The sequence below is a fragment of the Semicossyphus pulcher genome, unplaced genomic scaffold, assembly GCF_022749685.1.
Source record: "Semicossyphus pulcher isolate SPU_LCO1_2020_fin unplaced genomic scaffold, fSemPul1.0.p SCAF_23, whole genome shotgun sequence".
In the NCBI taxonomy this organism is placed as follows: Eukaryota; Metazoa; Chordata; class Actinopteri; order Labriformes; family Labridae; genus Semicossyphus; species Semicossyphus pulcher.
The window spans coordinates 5,470,722-5,489,943 of NW_027211697.1; the positions used below are offsets into that span (position 1 = coordinate 5,470,722).

A 19,222-nucleotide genomic window follows, 5' to 3' on the forward strand; every position below is an offset into this window, starting at 1 on the left:
CTGGGGTTATTTTCTGTCCCTCCAAGACAAGTATTCCTTGATTACAGTATAGGGCCCATGTCATAACCACTCTCCAACACCTGTAAAACCTACCTTTCCTGACCTATTTGTCTCAGTTTTGTAGACCCTTCTCGCATCAATTGTCCCTCTTCAATCAGCCATTTGCCCTTACATCTCATGTGATGAAGGTACTAAAGAGGCTGGCCTTGTCTCTCCTTAGACCATATATGATATCATGGCTAATCCCTTGGCAGTTAGCCCAGCCACCACCCATGGGAGTGAACAATGCCTCTTCCAGGTGTAGATGCTTCTCTTCGCTGCAGTGAGCTCACTTGTGTTTGAATAGGAGCAGTTGCACTGTGACAATTACATTCTTTGATTTCTCTTTCACTGAGCAGCTGAAACAAAATAAATCAGGAAATGTCATCTATTCTCAATAGATGTACAGCGTCCTCAAAGATGTTTTACTAAATATTCACTCCTAAGGGTTTTTGCTTAACTTCCAGACATGATCGTTGGTCATTGATGAACATGTCTCTGTTCATCAATGACCAACACTCATCTGATCAATTCTTTATCTTTACCACTTATCCTGTGGCTGGAGCCAGTCCCAGCTGTCATTAAGCGAGTGGCAGGGTACACCCTGGTCTGGTCGGCTGTCAATCACAGGGCTGCAACATACAGATAGACAACCACCTGTGGGCAATTTAGAGTCATTAATTAACCTAAAGAGCATGCCTCTGGACTATGGAATCAAAACAAGCAGTAGTGCAGTATTTAAGTGCTCATATTTGTTTTGCTTTAATGTATTTTTTTTGTCCTTTTATCTCCCTCTTTATCTTCTCAATCTTTACTATTTACTGCTTCAGACCTGCCAGATGCCTGTGTTTCCTTTTCTATGAAGGCTTAAATATTAATTTGGGTAGTTATTTAAATTGCTTGCCCTTTTCTTCTATTTCTTTTTCTCATTTTTTTTGCTGTAAACAATTTCTACTGTCTATATGTCCATACAGACCTATCATTATGGTTGGGCCCCAGGAGATCAGGTCTTCGTAGGTTCAGAGTTGCGCTTGCCCTTTTCCTAATACACACATATAGACAATATACCGTACTTTCCAAGGGGCTGTCATGTTGTTTGAAAAGTGCCTGTGTCACTGTACTAACTATAAGCAAGATGCTGAAGCTAATGGAAGATTTGCTATAGTATCAGCTGAGATCATATGCCATGTCAAAAGGATAAACGCCCTAGTAGTTGGTATGTGTGTCACTCTGTTTATGTGTGTGTCAATGACTAGATATTGATGTGTTTCAATGTCTTTTCAGGTGGCAGTCGTTTGATTCCAGGAGGTCACAGGTCAGGACACACGACATACCTGTCACCAGAGTCTCTCCAGGCTGAACCCACAGGCAGCTGAGGGCAAAGGTCAAAGGTAAAGTATTGTAGTGCTAACCTGATTTAACCTTATTGAGAGGGGAGGGTGAATGTCTGCTTGTAGGTTAAATTGAAAATGTGTTGTAAATTGAGTGCAGTGTTTGAATTAAGGTCAGAAAATGAATTTGATCAATGAGAGCTGCAGAGCCAGTAAACTTAATTTTATGAAGATTTACCAGGAAACACATTTAAAAACATTCTTTATAGCTTTAAAAATTAAGAAGTCAAGTAGGATGAAGAATGTTCATCAGTGCTGACAAATGTGTGGTTATATACTGTACTTGCTGTCCAAATGTTTTGGGTAGATGTGGTGACAGTGATCTGAGAATTAGGAATTTAAATCAAGTTCAGCTTGATTTTAAGGTAATGTAATGTGCCAAGTGGGCTAAAAAACAGGATAGATATTTAGTAAAATGACTGTTATCAGGTATTAAAAATACAGTAACCAGAAAATGGCAGATTAAAGAGTCTCCAATAATTTCCCTGAAATCACAGACTTTTATATTGCCATGTAACCCAGCTCCTTTTAATTTCCTTTGATTAGATCTTTGGGACGTTAAAGCATTTTACTTACCTATGAGTCTGTTTTTCTAGGAATGGACTGTACTTTTTGGGGTTTTTTTTATTTTATAATTTGTTTTAATTAAGTTTAGAACACCAGGACATCCCTACAAGTTTTGTGATGGACTTCGATCACGACAGATTTTACAGACTGTGTTATTTATTTGTCAAACAGTAAAGATAATTTTACAATACTATAAAAAGAACTTGTCTACTGTAGCCCGAGGGCCTTTAAAAAGAGAGGCCCTTTTGGCTGAAAATACCCCCAACTATTTATTCAATAAATATTTGCACCATGAAAGCTGACAGAATATGGGGCATGTACAGCATAAAACCAACAGACAGACAGCTTTCATTTTGTATAATGTCAGCAGACTGTTAGCTGAATCTCACCTAATTATAATTTGTACACACATCAAAACAGCCATCTCATCTTGAATGTTGCTTGATGCGAGAGGTCAGAGATGACACGAGAGACCTTACGAGATATCATGTGTGTACATAATGTATTGCAGGATCAAAGATTGCTAGGGTGAATGTTTTGGCTCTTGTCAATAAAATATTGTTTAATTAAAAAAACAAACATTTTGCTAACATGCTAGCCTGTCGATAGTAACATGAAGATGTTAACTTTTGTAATGATTTGGCGCTATATAAATATGAATTGATTTATTGATGTTTAGCAGTTACAATGCTTACAATAGACAGTGGTGGTATTGTTATATTTGTCAGTAATACATTTTTTTTCTTCTTTCTTTGAGGTAGAAATGACACTGCTGACCAGGACTGCAGTGCAGTTAAATATGGTTGTTTAGTGTTAGTACCTGCATTAAAAGATCTGTCAATCATTTTGTTCATTATGTTTTTTCTTTGTATTTAGTTTCATTATTACCCTTTGCATGTCATGGTATGCTCAAAACCAAAGACAATAACAGGAGGAAACACAAGGAGTTTCAGCAAACGAACTATACATTTATTTTACTTAAATTCAAATAGAGAGACTCACATTATGAGTCATTATAAATCAGTAGTGCAGGCATATATGTGTAGGTTGTTGTATATAAAAAAAAGAGAACAACAAAGATGAAGATGAGGAGACTGGAGCAGATTGTCCTCTGTTTCTCTCCACCAAAGTTGCCTCAAAGATGTGGAGGGTCACCCTTCTCCCCCGACTACAAGTATCCTTGGGCAAGACATTGAACCACAATTTGTTCCTGAGGACATCACCTATGATGTGTAAATGTGCTGATTAGTGCCACTTAAATAGTGTATGAATAAGTGGTTGAAAGGCTGAGTGCTGACGTGTAGTGTAAATGTAAGTGCCTTGAATGGTTGCAACACAAGATAGGATATAAGTGCAGTCCATTTACCACTAACCATTTGGGGTTCACTCTTGTAGTTTAAACACAGGGTCAAGGTGTTGATTAAATGGTGACTCGACCACAACTTGTGGCATCTGAAACTGTAACCTCGACAGCTATTGTCAGGGGTTGGCTCAGCCCACCCAATCAGTTCTGATAAAATAAGCCAATGGAAAATAATAGGACAGACCAGTATGGTTCCTAACTTCTGATTGGTCTATTTGCCACACCGTTAAATCCTTGACACCCCCAGTAAAACAATTATGAGATAAAAATTCAAGCATAGGAAAGCTCAGACCTTCCGCAAGACGCATCACTTGCTGATCATTGTATAAATTAACACATTTTGATAATTGACAAAAATGACAAGGTAAAATCATTACAAATTCCAGTCAGTGAGAAGGAGAGGCAGACAAACAGGTAGTTCAAACAGTTTATTTACCAAGTAAGAATTTACATGGAAATGTAAACATCTTGACATTTAAAAAAGAAAAGTGATTTCCAGGCCATGGGAGTGTATTTAAAAAGGTATACATATCTATAAATCAACTCAATAATTTTCAAGTACAATGGCTTTCTTGCAAACATAAAACACAAAACGAATCCCCCTATTGTGGTTGAATTTCTGATTAGAAAACATTATCAGACAAGGTGGGTGTGTGTGTGGGTTAGGTCCACAAATGGAGAGCATTTATTGAAATCAGTCCGACTGCAATCAGTCATGAAACAGCACCTACTTGATTGTAGTTATTTGTTGGGCAGTAACAGAAAACTGTCATTTAATGTTTGCATTTTGTTTTAAAGTCACATTAAACTACTCCAGGAGTGAACGTATAAATAATGGCAGTTTAAAACTTTATACCAGTTGTTTATTATTTTTGTTGGTGAATTCATTTTTTTCTTTGTCACATAAATAAAAACATTTCCACCACAAATTGTTGCAAAGAAAATTCCAATTGTTCAGATCAGATGAGCTTGGAATTGTTCTGTTTGTGTTTGAGGCGCATCTTCAGGGCCAGGAGGTCAATGTAGAGGATCTGATTTAGGACGGCAGAGGCGCAGAGCATTCCGCCATGCAGAGCCCCAGCCATGCCATTACAGAATACGTCCTGACCTGCACACAAACAAACACACACACACACAGAAACATTAACCAGGTGTGTCATTGTCAGTATCTGTAGAATCCAGACGACTTGTGAGCGTCAGTCAGGTCACCTGTTAGGTAAAGTCCATCGACTGGTGTCTGTGGGCGTGTCCTGGCAACTGTTTCTGGGTTGAAGCGCTCCAAGTTGTGTTCAGCGCCGTACATCTCACCTCTTGGAGCACCCAAATAGTGGACATTAGTTAGAGGAGTGGCTGCATCCACCATCACCACCTGAACAGACACATATACACATACATTGTTTTTGGAGACAAAGGTACATCACCAAAAGAAGAGGATTTACATAGAATTGTAGTGACTTCAACTATTGCTGCATATGTAAAAATGTTGGTTAATAAATTGAGGTCAAGAAGCAATATTTATACAGAGCGAATACAGAAAATCACTCCCCCCATATAATGTTGGAGTCAGACGGAAGAAAAAATAAATAAAATAATTACATACAATATATAGTAATATGTTAATATAAAAATAATTGTTTTTTTTCTCAACCAATTTAATATAACCTTTGGCCTTCTACAGTTGAACACTGACACCATAGCCAGTTCTATTTGCCAGGTAAGGTCATGATTGATTGATTGATTGATTGATTCAAAATGACTGAAAAAGTGCCCCCACCCCTCTGATAGTGTGTGACAATATAAATTACTGTTGGTAATTTACAAAAATCGCTAATTCATACAGAAATTATAAGGAACAAATGGAATTTACAAAATTAGGATCAGACAGGTAAAATAAAGCACCTGTGAGATATTACATAAGGGGAACTTTTGGGGTCTGCTGCTACCCTAGTCTAGGTAAATATGTAAGTAAGCGTTTATAGAGGAATCACACATTTGCTACAATCTAACTGTATAAACAACAAGCACACATTTATCCATGTACAGACATTGACAAATACCTTGTCTCTCAATTGAGGGAAGATTGTAAGTGCCCAGTCCAGCAGCTCCTGGGCCATGCTGTTTTTTAGATCCGTGTAGTCTTGTCCCCGCTTGCCAAGCTTTGTCCCCTCCCATTCCTCAAACCACTCGTACCGAGCCATGGTTAGCAATGTCATACAGGACTTACCTACAAAGAGACAAAAATGGGAAGGAAGAGAGGATGACACAAATGTGTCAGTTTATTAAACTTTTGATCATCTTATGTGAACTTAAACTTTTGTTGTATAGTTGTTGAGCTTGCATTTCAGGGAAAAGTAGCTTTAAGCTTTAAATACAAATTTCCCCTTCCCAGTAAATTCTTCCTCCCCTTAAGCCACCAAACAACTAACTTTCTAAGCCTTCTCACTGTAGGGCACCCTGCGGTGGGGCATCAACGCCCACTTTGCGTAGGGTCCATTCAACTCAGCCAGCTGGGCTGGCTTCAGCTCCGGTGGCATAACAGTGAAATTCTTGCATTGATTTTCAGACAGGACCTCCTTCAGGTGTATAATACCCAGGCATGTGAGACACTTAAAATGGCCTTTGGCGACTAGCAGTAGAGCCACTTTGCAAAATCAAGGCCGCTTTTTATGTTGCAGTCTGCACTGATCATCAGCTGTTGACTATGCTGACTTTTTCTCGAGGACATCAAAAGTTTCCTTAAACTTTTGGTGTTATATCATGTAAGCAAATAGGCCACAGATGGTACCAGATTTCAAGGCCAACTAACAGTAACACAGTTGCAAAAAATAATTTGAGTTACCTGGATGTCTGATGTTGGATGTTGGATCTTTAGCTGATGGGAATGTGATGAACATCATGGGAATGTTGCCCAATACCTCCTCTCTGCTCAGTGATGAGTATCGCTCCATACTTCACACACAAATGTGTGTTAACAAACATACACAAAACAAGTTTAGCAGGTGGAACAGGTGCTAAACCAATATAAAACAAAATACAATAAAATCAAGAGAGAAACATGTTGAATTGAACTGTACATTTAGCTTACAGAATAATTAAACCCCCTCTGTGGATTGATGAAACTAAGTAAAAGTACAATAATACAAGGAGAGGAGGGAATAAAAGAAAATATAATAAGAAACCTACAGAAATATAAAAAGTATAAAAACCTACAGTGGATCCAAGTCATTGTCTTTATACATCCAGAAGTTAGTGGAGACAATCCCCAGCTCCTCTTTGGTTCCATCCAGACCAATAAAGACCAGGAAAGAACCCATGCCATGACGCACCATACCCAGAAGTGATTGGATCTCTATACACACACACACACACAACAGGAATATGCAGGGACAAAAAAACAGCAAATGAGAAAATAGAACAATGTTCTATTTGATGGCTGCAGTCAAAGTCCACATGCTAGAGATGTACCCAAAATCCAAATAATTTGGATGTGGAAATGTATTTTATAATTTCTCTATGCAATTGAAAACTCTATTCAATTCTTTAAAAGCACAACAACTGCATCGCTGATTAATGTAAAGTGGAAAATATAATATAAATACATTTGTGTGATATTAGGGCAGCCTTTCCTTTCACTACAATGACCAATCCACCATCCGCTGTAATAGATCTTAACAAAAACGTGACACAAGCAAGCTATATAATAATAATAATAATAATAATAATAATAATACATTTTATTTAGAAGCGCCTTTCAGGACACTCAAGGTCGCTGTACAAACAAAAACACAAACAAGAGTATAAACACCAACAAGAGTAAAACAAAGAGCGGAGAAGGTTGATATTACGTAAGTGGAAGTAAGCGGACCGGGTGACGTTATTGATGTGGGATTGGAAAGATAGAGTACTGTCGAGGATGACACCCAGACTCTTAACCTGAGGGGAGGGAGAAACTGAGGTGCTGTCTATGGAGAGTGAGAAACTGTCAACTTTAGATAGGGTGGATTTGGTGCCGATGAGAAGGATTTCAGTTTTATTGCTGTTTAATTTTAGAAAGTTTGAGGTGAACCAGGATTTTATTTCAGAAAGGCAGGAGGAGAGGGAAGGGGGTGGGAGTGTGGAATTTGGTTTGCAGGAGAGGTAGAGCTGGGTGTCATCCGCGAAGCAGTGGAAATGGATGCTAAATTTGCGGAGGATATGGCCGAGGGGGAGGAGGTAAGTGATGAAGAGGAGGGGCCCCAGGACAGAGCCCTGGGGCACACCTGTAGTGACTGCAGAGGGGACGGATGTGAAGGACTTGAGCTGAATGAACTGAGTGCGGCCTGTGAGGTAGGAGCGGAACCAGTGAAGGGGGGTGTGAGTGATGCCAATGGAGGAGAGTCTGCTGAGGAGGATGGGGTGAGAGATAGTGTTGAAGGCCACACTCAGGTCAAGGAGGATGAGGATGGAGAGTGAACCGGTGTCAGCTGCAGTGAGAAGATCGTTGGTGATTTTGATGAGGGCGGTTTCGGTGCTGTGACGGGGACGGAAACCAGATTGAAAAGGCTCGTAGAGGTTGTTGTGGGTGAGATGGGCGTGGAGTTGAAAAGAGACTATTTATATCAGGGCTGTCTCAGCTTAATCATAATACAAAAGTACGGAAAAGGTTTGAAGATGATAGTCATCCATCAATAGATATATAAAGGGATAGATATGAAATGAGTTTCTTGTAAGTATCTAAGTAGCAATCCTGACATATCGATCTGCCCATCCCTATTGATAAGATACTAATACAGTTATAGATAATGACATTATATACCACTTAGAACATACTATGTTACCTGGTTTGTCCTGTATGTGCTGAGGCAGAAATTTCTGGAAGGTGTTGAAGATTCCAGCATTGGAAATGACAACGGGGGCACGGATCTCAATCTCTTCTTGTCCCTTGCGCACTGTCACACCTTAAAAACATGAAAATTCCAAGAAAATCACATTTTGATATTAAAGCGCACAAAAGAGGATATCTTCAAATGTTCCTTGTATGTACTGTTTTTTAGGGAATGGTAGAGTGATTCCTTATTTGGGCTTGATATAGGGTCTTGTTAAAAATTCCACAAAATCACAATATCTGTCTTTCCGTTTCTCACCATAGACCTTCCCTTGCTGGTTGAGCAGGATGCGTTGTACAGGGGCCCTGACCAGCACAGTTCCGCCTGTCTGCTGAATGACAGGGATGATGTGGAACGCAAATTCACTGGCGCCCCCCCGTGGGTAGTACGCACCACGCTTGTAGTGGTGAAGAAGGAGAGCATTGATGAGAAAGCTGGACTCTTTAGGTGGAACACCTAAATATGAAATAATACAGAGAATTGAAAAAGAAATACTGAGCGTGTGTTTGTGGCAAAGGATGTATGTGAGTGTGTATTGTAATCACCGTAGAACAGATAGGCAGACAGGGCCTGAAGGTCCTTGTTCTGTGTGAGACGGGCCATTATTTCTGAATGGTTGGTTGCTGCTAGGCGGAACACTGATGATATACGATGCAATAGGCCTGTCCGGACCAGGAAGTTAACCAGCCAAAATGGTATCATTTTCAAGACGGCGATAAGGGGTGTCCGCCGTGCGGCTAGCTGCAAGAAAAGGACATACAGCACATCCAATAATTAATTAGGTAATACTTAAACTGGGGTTGTGTACTCTTATGACTAGCCACACAGGCAACCACAGAACCCTGCTAGTAAAACCCTTCAGGAACTGCTTTTAACTGTGTCTGAGATCCCTGAATGATACATGGATACACAGGCTTGACAACATCAAAGCTGCTGAGTCACTACTGCTAGACTGCAACAGACTGCTGTCTGAAAGTGCCTTAAGCAAAATCAAAATAAACCAAAAGAGAAATACATAATACATTTATGAGTAAGTAAAAAAGAAGTTTCTTTTTCCCTTGACGGAGAAGCACTTTATTCAAGTCAGTACATTTTAAGATCAACTGCCACATAGAATTGCAGCTGTGTAACAGTAATAACCAATACTTTGTTTCCAAATAATTTGGTAGCATGAAAGAACATAAAAGTAGGGGACTCAGGCTCGAGCTCTGTGGAATGCTGAATGATCATTTTCTCTGAGGAAAGTTTACAAGAGATTTTGAGTTCACATCAGACAACTTTTATAGTATTAAAAAAAACCTCTTCAATGATTCATATTGTTTAACTTGGTTCCCATATAAAAAAACATCTGGAGTTGGAAGAACAACTTATCTTTCTTTTTTGAGGAATTTTTCAGGATTAGGCCACTGCCTTGCCCACTCCACAGTTTGTGCGAGGATGACCAGTGAAAGAGCAGCGGGATTCAAGATGGCTAGCTTTAGAACATGTCTGCTACAGTTTGACAGTGTTTGGTTGTATTTTTGTTAGATAATGAAAGTAAACTCCAGGATCAGGTTTATCAATCCTGTACTACCTTGTTTTCTGTCAAATCTTCCACCATGCTCTTTAAATTAATAGATCCACTCTGTCTGCATTGTTGGTTTCAGATTTTCTTGCCACAATTAGACAGCCATTGGCTCTTAAATTTGAGATTTTAAAAGCATGCGAAGACACCTTTTCGTAGACTAGAGTTATCTGTAAAAGCCTCTCAAGTAACAAACTTTGTATAGATATGTAAATACAGCAGGGGACATAAATAGAATAAATGTTTTTTAGTGGAAGAGATCTTTTAACTTACTCACTACTTACTACCTTATTTGTTTATTCAACTCTATCTACTAACTGGGTTCCCTTGTTCCCCTTCTCGTCTCACATTCTGTCATGATTATCATTACCTCCCTCCCCCCCTCTACCTTCATCAATCTCATGAACTCATCAATGGCGTCCTCTTCTCCTGGGAACTGCTTCTTCAGGCTAGCTGCCATCTCAGTCTTCCCTGCATGGATGTGAAACTCTCTGCGAATGAGAGAAGTAAGTCAGGGTGGAGAATTATAAAAATGTTTGGATTTGTCAGATCCATAAGCCTGTCTCCTAGAAGCCTTTAGGAGCCTTGTGTAATATAAACAATGTAGTTCATTGTCAGGTTTTGTTTGCAGTAGTTTTTTTTACTTTTGTCATCAATATTATATTATATTATTATATTTTGTCATATATATTATAATATATTAGTTGAGAAGTAATGGGCCATGTGCCATTATGCACAGCAAATAGAAAGAGAAAAAAAATGGTAAAAGAAAGAAGTGATTGAATAGAGCAATAATTGACTGTACGACAGGCCTTACCTACGTTGGTCTTGCTGGCCCAGAATCAGTGTGTCAAAGTGTTGCTCCAGCCGTGTGAACTGCAGCTGTCCCTCTGTGATCTGATCCAGGGCCACCCTCAGCAGACTATTCTCATGAAGCTGGCCTAGGTAATGGATACCTGGTAAAGGCAGGAGAGCAGTTCAATTAACTTAAGTTTTGTAATGCTAAATTGTAATTTTTCTGTATCAGAAAAAATGCTATTAGTCATTCTTTGGGCCAGCGTATGTTTAAAGCAATGACTGCATATATAAATGGATGACGCGTCTCCATCTGCTCTCATTGTACGAAATTGATGCCAAAATAGCCGCCGCAAGAGGCGCTGCCATTTTCTGATGGTGACGTCATTTGGAGCCAGAGACAGCGCAGTAGAGATTGCCCTGTGGAGCAGCCGTAGCTTCCGCTAACCAAAACACACACTTAAATTACTGGAAAAAACAGCAAAGATCATGCACGTCGGCGTATTTAACAGCAGAACAACTTTTTTGTGTTGGTCTGAGGTTAACGTTCACAGGTATGGGAACTTAAATGACTGTAGTGATTGTTGGCTGACCCTACACATGGGTCTGTATGTGACTAATCTCTCAGGAACGTGGATTTCTGGAAAGGCAGGCTGCAGCGTAGGATAAAGCGCCCACGCATTCAGATTTCCCGATTTCTTCGGATGCATCAGATGGATCTGACCTCCGTTCAACAAACGAGCATTTTAAAAGTTTTCTTGACCAAGCTTGAATTTTTCCTTCTTACAAATCTGCTTCATGATGTTCAAGTTAAGACCCATTTATAACATGTAAATCAAAAGAAAACAGTTTCTCTTTCTGTAACAATGCAGCATGGGGAAAAGGATGTCTTGAGGGGAAGTCGATTATTTCTTTCCGCACACCACGTTCACGGTGTCCCCAGAGGCTATATCGTCTCAGACTATAGCTGATGGGATCCAAGATTGGTATGTGACTAAGTGAGTGAGTGAGTGAGTGACGGTACTTTCAGAGCCATAGAGAGAGAGAGTTGTGACATCGCAATGGCGGATCATGGAGCATATTGGACCTCCACTGACTCACCATGTCCGTAGTATGCATATCCAGGAGTAGTTTGGGTCTTTGTTTTAAAGGTTTCAGTGGGTTGGTCGGAGACAAGCGAGGGGGAGAAGGAGAGACTGTTCCCAAATTACGTCTGTAACATGATGTTATTTATTTATTTTTACTATATACTTATGGCCTGCAGGAGACTTATGACTACGTTTTTATTTCAAAGAAAATTAAGCAGGAACCGCAGTAGTGAGCCTATGAGTGACTTTATCGATCAAATCACTTCCTGGAAAAGTTACAAATAAAGTAAAAATAACAAGACTTCAAAATAAAAGCATTGTGCACAAACCAGGAGTAGCATGTGTCTGCAGAGCCGGAGGCTGCAGATTCAGGGCCGCAATTCTGGGACTGCATTTCTAGGACCCTTGTTGTTTGTGACAGCACCACCTAGTGCATTGGATAGCTAAAGACCACATTTTATCAACAACATGGCTGACAACATTAACATTCAATACTCACACTACGCTGTGAGTATTGAATGTTAATCAAATTATTTGTGATGATAAAAGCAATAGTCTAATGTTGGTTGATGGGATTTATGTCGGCATTTTCTGCAGGTCTACACCTTGTTAGATTATGTAATTTACTGTATAGTTTAGCCTTTATGAAGTGATTTTGTGGACACAAATTAACAATACAATCTTCATAAGCTATCTATCAATATCATTTCAAGTGTTACTGATATTTCTGTTATCCCAGCATTGATTATGTTGTCTGTTTACCTTTTCTAGTTAAATGGAGGAATTTTGTAGAGGGATTGACAGACAATTAAGGAAGGAAGGGAAACCATTAGGTAGGCAGTGCTGTTACCTACTTCACAATTTGAACTTTGAATATTAATGGTTCTGGAAAAGTCAGACATCAATAACATGTTCTTTCCATTCCTTCCTTTCAGTCTCTGCGTCTTTGTCTCTCTGCCTGTTTGTTGGGGTGACAGAAGAACGCCTGATGTCTTCACTGACCACCTGTCATGCCAGTGTGTATTTCATGTTTTATTTTTCTGTTCAGAAAAATAAAAAAAATGGTTTTCATTGTTTGTTCTGTTTTTGTATTTTAATAAATATCTCAAGAATCTGTGAATGTTATATTTACATTTATACAAAAAATATATATTTGGGTGTCAAAACTTTAAACTATTGTTATAATTAGTATTTGGGTGTAATAAACCTTTGAAACTATAAGTTGTTTGACAAAAAAAAAGAGGTATTTGGGCGGAAAACGGCATTAGTTGCTTTTTACAGTCATCCAATAGGTGGCACTGTCGCAAAAACACAAGGGTCCCAGAATTGCAGTCCTGAATCTGCAGCCTCCGGCTCTGCAGACACATAGTACCAGGGGAGTCAGAATTCCAGATTGGGCTTTTACTTTGAAAAAGCACACCGGGAAGTGTAGACCTACTTTACTCTCCATACCTGACTTTTACTACAGGAAGAGATGTTAATATTGCTGTCTGAGATCAGTAGGACTCATCACAATTCATTTTCACTGTGTATTTTGACTGAGAAACTGCGAGGCTCGTGGTAAAAATAGGCAAACCTCCTACTCATAACATTTTGGGCACGTGTCACGCCAGCATTGTGAAGACTCATCTGTTTTCATGCATTTAAAATGAAACACGTCCAGCAGCCGTCACACACATGTCACGCTTCCAGTGTTGCCCACAAAAGCGCAAATTGACCTGATGCGGTCAGCCACATACTAGGTTTTGACCTAGTCTTGTCCTCCTCTACTCCGCTAATCCAGAACAGATCAGCTGCAGGAGCCGTATTTGTCAACAGAGCTGTCAATCATCATTTTTACAGCATCAAAGAACTAATTGAAGCTGAACTTGTCAGAAAAATGAACATTTGGCCTTAAATCAGCATGATAATAACTAGCTATAATGACAGAAACCATGTGTGCGAAAAATGTATTTGTATTTTGAAATTATAGTTTGACTCATGTCCCATCTGTTAACATGGAGGAAGCGGGCTTTATGACCTATACTGCAGTCAGTCAGCAGAGGGCGCTCAAAATGTTTTGGCTTCACTTTCAGAGAGCTGCTGTTTGGCAGGTGGTTATAATGTTATGGCTGATAGCACATACTGGTATACAACTGTGAAACCTATTATCAATCCAATGCAAAATACAAATGCCAAGGTACACATGATAATGTTTAATGTTAATATTTAATTGCGTACTTAACTAAATTAAATGTGTATCAAATGAAAAATATCCTTTACCATTATGTTGTTATATTTTGTGAACAAAAAATGCGTGAGCAGAATTACTGTACATCATGTAATTGTACTCATATCTACAACCACACAACTCCTGACTGAAACATAACTCTGTGACACTGTTACAGTGTTCAGAAAGAGACAGGGCTGCTTTGTTTGAAAACCTGATGATGTTAGGCGCACAAATCTGTGGTATGATCTTTGTATTAAAAACTGTTCCAGTGTCTTCAAAAACAGTCATTACATTGATGCTTCATTATTCTCGCTTATAACTCCATTCATGTTCAGTTTCTGAGTAATCGTGCTTTAAGGTCGTAGACTAAATGCCCAGAATGAACTGATTTAATTCAACTGCATCATGTCCCTGTTCAAAACAGAGCGAAGGTTAAATATTCCAATTATGAAACTCTATTTGAGCACAATGGGCTTCATTTACGAACAGTGCGTACGCACGAATCTGTCCTTGAACTGTGCGTACGCACGTTTGACGCACAAATCTGGGATTCATCAATTTGTTCTTACCTAAATTTCTTCGTACTCTGCGAACAAATTTAGAACTCCCTCAGACCATGCGTACGCACAAATGGTGAAAGAAATGTCCTAGGAAATGTTAACACACACCCTTTTAACTAAATGCATACTATATTAAAACTTCATTTATTGAACAATAATTGAATTTACTAATGTATGGACCAAACGTAAATGCTGTCATCCTCATAATTTATTGTCATATAATTAAAATCTTAAATTATAGCAGTTGAGTTAGTTTATTAAGCTTACAATAGAGTAGACCATATGAAAATGTTCATATTGAAATGTAACTTTTTTTACAATTGTTTCTATTTCTGCTGATGTAAAATTTTTCTTTTTACCTTTTGTGGCCATCTTTCACGTTCTTTCAGCTTCTCCGTAACACCGCTCTCTTCATGTGGCCCCAAACAGATGTCCTTATATAGAGAAATAGAGGCGTGGCAGTATGCTGATTGCAGATCGCGGACACGCGCCTGTCAATTTAGAATGGTTCTGATTTACTAACATACGCACGGTGGTGAGAACAAAATTGGCCGGTAAGCCCGTGTCATAAATCCAACGGTGATTTTGCGCAAGTACTTATTTTTTGCGGAGAGTAAGAACATTTCTGCACAGATATTAGTGAATGAGGCCCAATATCATTATCATCCACGAAGAAAATCGGATGCTTGAAGCGAATGGAAAGGTACACTGCAGCTGCAAGGAAAGAATTTGTTTATGTGTGCTGTCTTCTTACCCACATCAAACTCAAATCCCTTATTCTCGAAGGTGTGTGTGCAGCCTCCAGCCTGATCATGTTGCTCCAGAACAACGACCCTTTTCCCAGCTTTGGCCAAAAGTGCTGCTGCTGTCAAACCTCCCACACCACTTCCGATCACCACTGCATCCAAACCATGGGGAACACTGTCTATGCGGAACCCTGCAGAAGAACACACAATGCACTGTTACATGTATTCAGTGGAAGGTTGGGAGGCTTATCTCTGGAATACTTTCTTTACACGCTGATAATAGACAAACTGTAATTGCAATCAAAAAGATCCAACAGAGTACTGGCTGAAAGTACAAATGCCGTGAGTCCAGGCCATATGAACCTGTTAACAACATGTAAATGTACAATATAGTTATGGATGTACAATAAGTGAAGGAGGAATGACAAGACAGTTGATATTTCATCATTTTCGCAGGTATTTTCAGAAACCTATGCAAAACCAGAATACTAAAGAGCTGTTACTGCTCAAATGAAAAATACTGAACCTGGGTATTAACGCAGGAGAAGAAGAACCTACAGAGTCTTTTAGCTGATGTAGATCAGCATGTTCTACACAACACTAAAGGGTACTATAGGCTAGACTAATTACTTATGTAAATGCAGGCTTATTAAATTTACACTTCACTTTATATTTAGATAGCAGCGTGTCGGTTGTGTAGTCAGCTCACAGCTTTTTTCCGGACTGAAATATCTGCAGGGCTGGACTAATATTTGGGCATTCCAAACATTTTCTTTGTGTACGGATGCACCTTGGGGACAATTTTGTTTTATTTTTAAATTGAAGAAAGTCCTATACTGCTAACAAGTGACCCATAAAGCAGAGACAGCAGCCAATTAGTTTATTTTCTATGCTAACTGTCGCCTGGCCCGATAACAACCCTCGGCTGTCCATCCCCCTGTGTCCACTCTCCTGCCCAAAGCATGGCAAAATACCAATTAAGGAGGGCATTAACGTCAAGAGATGAGATGGATAGTCGAAAAAAATAAACAAGAGGGTTGGGAGAAGTAACAGGCTAAAAGATTTATATATCTAAATATGGATACTGCAAAGTATTCTTATATTACTGATTTGTTTGGGCAGCAGGGGGAGCTGTAGCTTCAATATTGTCTTTGACAGCAGTACCCACCATGATGCAGCAACAGGTGTAGAAAGGAGAGGTGGCTGGCATGGCCAGGCAAGAAGGAGCAGGCAGCTGTGCCAGGGAGTAACCAGGAAGTATGTACAGTGGTGGAGGAAGTACTCAGTTGCTTTACTCAAGTTAAAGAACTTACTAGTTACCCCATTACTAGTCAAAGTCTGTTGTTTAAATCTTTACTGATGTTACTGAATTAATAAATACAGTCACTATGCACTAAAATGGTTACTGCATTTATATATTGTATATAACTGCTGAATGTCTGTGAATGTTGCATTAACTGCTGCAGATGGTAAACAATTTTAACTAGTGCAAGTTTGGTAATCCTACAGCAATGTATCTTGTCCTAAAAGATCATTATGTTTGCAGCATCACTTTCCTGAAAGAACAATTCATGTCTAAAATGTCCACTTCTAACAACCAAATGTGTTGAACAATGCATTATTCAGCTAATCCAAGAGCTTTTGTTTTTTTTGTTTTTTCTTAGTTTAAGTTCAGAGAAAAATTGTCTCAACTCAAATTCAGCTTAAACACAAGATACATGGTTTTCCCTGGACAGGAGGAGAATGAGAAATTGTAATCTGGATGTAACTAAAGCTGTCAAGTAAATATTGTACTTTTTACTCAGCAACATTTATCTAAGTAAAATACTTAATATGGACGTAGAAACATTTCAAAGAAATTTAAGATCACATACATTAGTTTAATATATTTAAATGATTCTGAGAATTAAAGCATAGCTTTTTTAACAATAACTTGTACCTTTACTTGAGAATGGATATTGTTCACTCCACAACCACCACTTGTGCCCTTGTCCTAGGCCCTTCAGATTTTTTCAGGTGAATATTTGATGGGTGTTCAAACCCCGGTTCCCTGGGTAAAAGTCCTGCATCGTTTGCCCCATTCATTGCCCCTGATGGCCGCTCCTCATGGATATAAATGGATGAGCAGTTGCTTTGACTTTTAGTTTTGCTGCAGATTGTTCAGATTGGAATAAGATAAAGCTCAGTTTGTGTCATGCAGACAATAAAAGGTTCCTTGTTTGTCTGTATGAGAATTCCAAGGATGCCGAGGTGAAAAAGAATTGATATGATGTTGTAAATGAGAACGGGCTATCAGATCGATAGCCTTGAAATGTTGTATAGACATTTATGGTTCCCAGAGCATGAATCCGACTAATTCTAAATCTTAGACTAAAGCTTAAATAAGTCAGAAGATAATCAAGATCATTACAATTCATCCTTCAAGGATTGTGAAAATGTAGTAAACCTGAAGACAATCTATTGAATAGTTGTCAGAATATTTCATCTTTAACCAGTGATGTCACCCTCAGGTCAGGCGGATCACCAAAAGTCAGTAAGTTTCATCCTCTATGAATTATGAATTTGTTTCATAGGAAAGAGGAATAGAAATATTTTAGTTTTTGACTAATGTGAGACTCACTTTCTGTTCCTTGTTTCCCAACACTTCAAAAAGATTTCTTTCTCACCAGCCACCAACAATATTTTCAATGTTACACTTGTGCATCAGAAACTTTTCTTACCTCTCTTCAGCCTTTCATCCCTCTCTCTGCTGTCGGTGACCAAGGGCCCTGGTGGCCTCACGCACTTTTCATTGAACACCTTGTAGCGTTGCCCGGTTATCAGGAAGAAGGCGATGACCCCTGCCAGCAGCGCGCAGCTCAGTACACCTAGCAACCACCACCACATCGTCTACCCAATATACAGCACTGACAGCAGGATGAAGGGAAGAGAAAATAATATAAGACAAGAAAGAAAAAAAGCAAATACAGGGGAAACCTGTAACCTTGGAGGTAGATTGAGAGAGTGATCCAAAAAGAGAGAAGAGGGGGAGAAGGTAGAACTGAAAGATGATATGGAAAATGGACTGAGAGGAAAGATAAAAAGATATCTCCTGACAGGACTTTCCTTTTAAAAAGAGCACTAAACTGCAAAGGGGGAGATGATAAAAGTAAGGGGTGGAGAGAAGGAGAAGGAGGAAAGATGGTTATTAAAGTGAAAAAAAAAAAGAAAAGGAAATTTAACACATGACATTTTGGTAATTCCGACTTCACAAAGCGCAGATAACACATTTTCCACGCTAAGGACATGAGACTGGCAGAGAAGAGAGAGCTGGCTGTTCATCACTTCACCAGGCTCCATTCAGACTGGTGTTCACATAAAGCACAGATTTGCTGCTTGTTACTTTACTGCCTCAGGATGATTATTTTTTATAGAAATGGTACTGACATCATCATAGTTCGTCTGCGTAGTTGTGCACAAAGATGCTTTCAGAGCCGAGATGCTCTTACTGGGTTAGTTTTGGGGCACTTGGGATAATTATGGTCGATGAGCTGAGCTGCATCCATTTGTCATTTAAATTTCAGGCTTTTTAACTGGGAAGATTAACATTAACATTCTCTTAAAACTCTTTATATCTCAACTACAGTGAAATGCTTTGTGGCATGACAGCATCATGCTGAGGGGAGAAGTTATAGGGCTGGCTTAAGGCAAAGGCAATAGGCTTTTCCTAGGGCGCAGTGTTCCAGGGGGCGCTGGCTTGAACTTCAAAAAGCTGGAAAAAGAAAAAAATTGTAAAATCTGTTGTTAAATATTCTCAGGTAGCCGTAAATATACCTGGCAGACAGGTATAGTGGATGTGTGAGAAACAGTTTTATTTCATAATCAGAAAAAGGTTGGCCTTCTGTAATGCAGTGCAAATAATCCATCTATACTCACGTAATTTGTAAAGCAAGAAAATAGGCACAAATAGCAAATTGCTAAACATAGAACACTTGTCTCTGCCCACCTGCAGTACCTTCACAGTCCACCAGGGTGCAGCGGCGCACACTTTGG

The 19,222-nt window shown here is 39.2% G+C and overlaps 1 protein-coding gene across 1 annotated transcript; it reads right to left on the reverse strand.

Moving 5' to 3' along the window:
- Positions 1 to 4,319: 4,319 nt before the first annotated feature.
- Positions 4,320 to 18,076, reverse strand: LOC138603207 (all-trans-retinol 13,14-reductase-like). Its single transcript, XM_069674909.1, has 12 exons — positions 17,911 to 18,076; positions 15,199 to 15,381; positions 10,607 to 10,745; positions 10,178 to 10,280; positions 8,771 to 8,966; positions 8,484 to 8,681; positions 8,178 to 8,297; positions 6,571 to 6,709; positions 6,200 to 6,309; positions 5,418 to 5,584; positions 4,570 to 4,729; positions 4,320 to 4,468 (listed from the first exon to the last, which is right to left on the reverse strand). The coding sequence occupies exons 1-12, from the start codon at positions 18,074 to 18,076 to the stop codon at positions 4,320 to 4,322; spliced, it is 1,830 nt and encodes a 609-aa protein (XP_069531010.1).
- Positions 18,077 to 19,222: the final 1,146 nt, after the last annotated feature.

Bases quoted from the DNA above. Each gene is read 5' to 3' on its own strand.
- LOC138603207 (XM_069674909.1), bottom strand. From the start codon at position 18,076: ATGTGGTGGTGGTTGCTAGGTGTACTGAGCTGCGCGCTGCTGGCAGGG. The intron at 10,281-10,606 runs GTAAGGCCTGTC...TCTCATTCGCAG, and splicing joins GGCCAGCAAGACCAACGTAG to AGAGTTTCACATCCATGCAG. The intron at 8,298-8,483 runs GTGAGAAACGGA...CATGTTTTTAAG, and splicing joins CCAGCAAGGGAAGGTCTATG to GTGTGACAGTGCGCAAGGGA.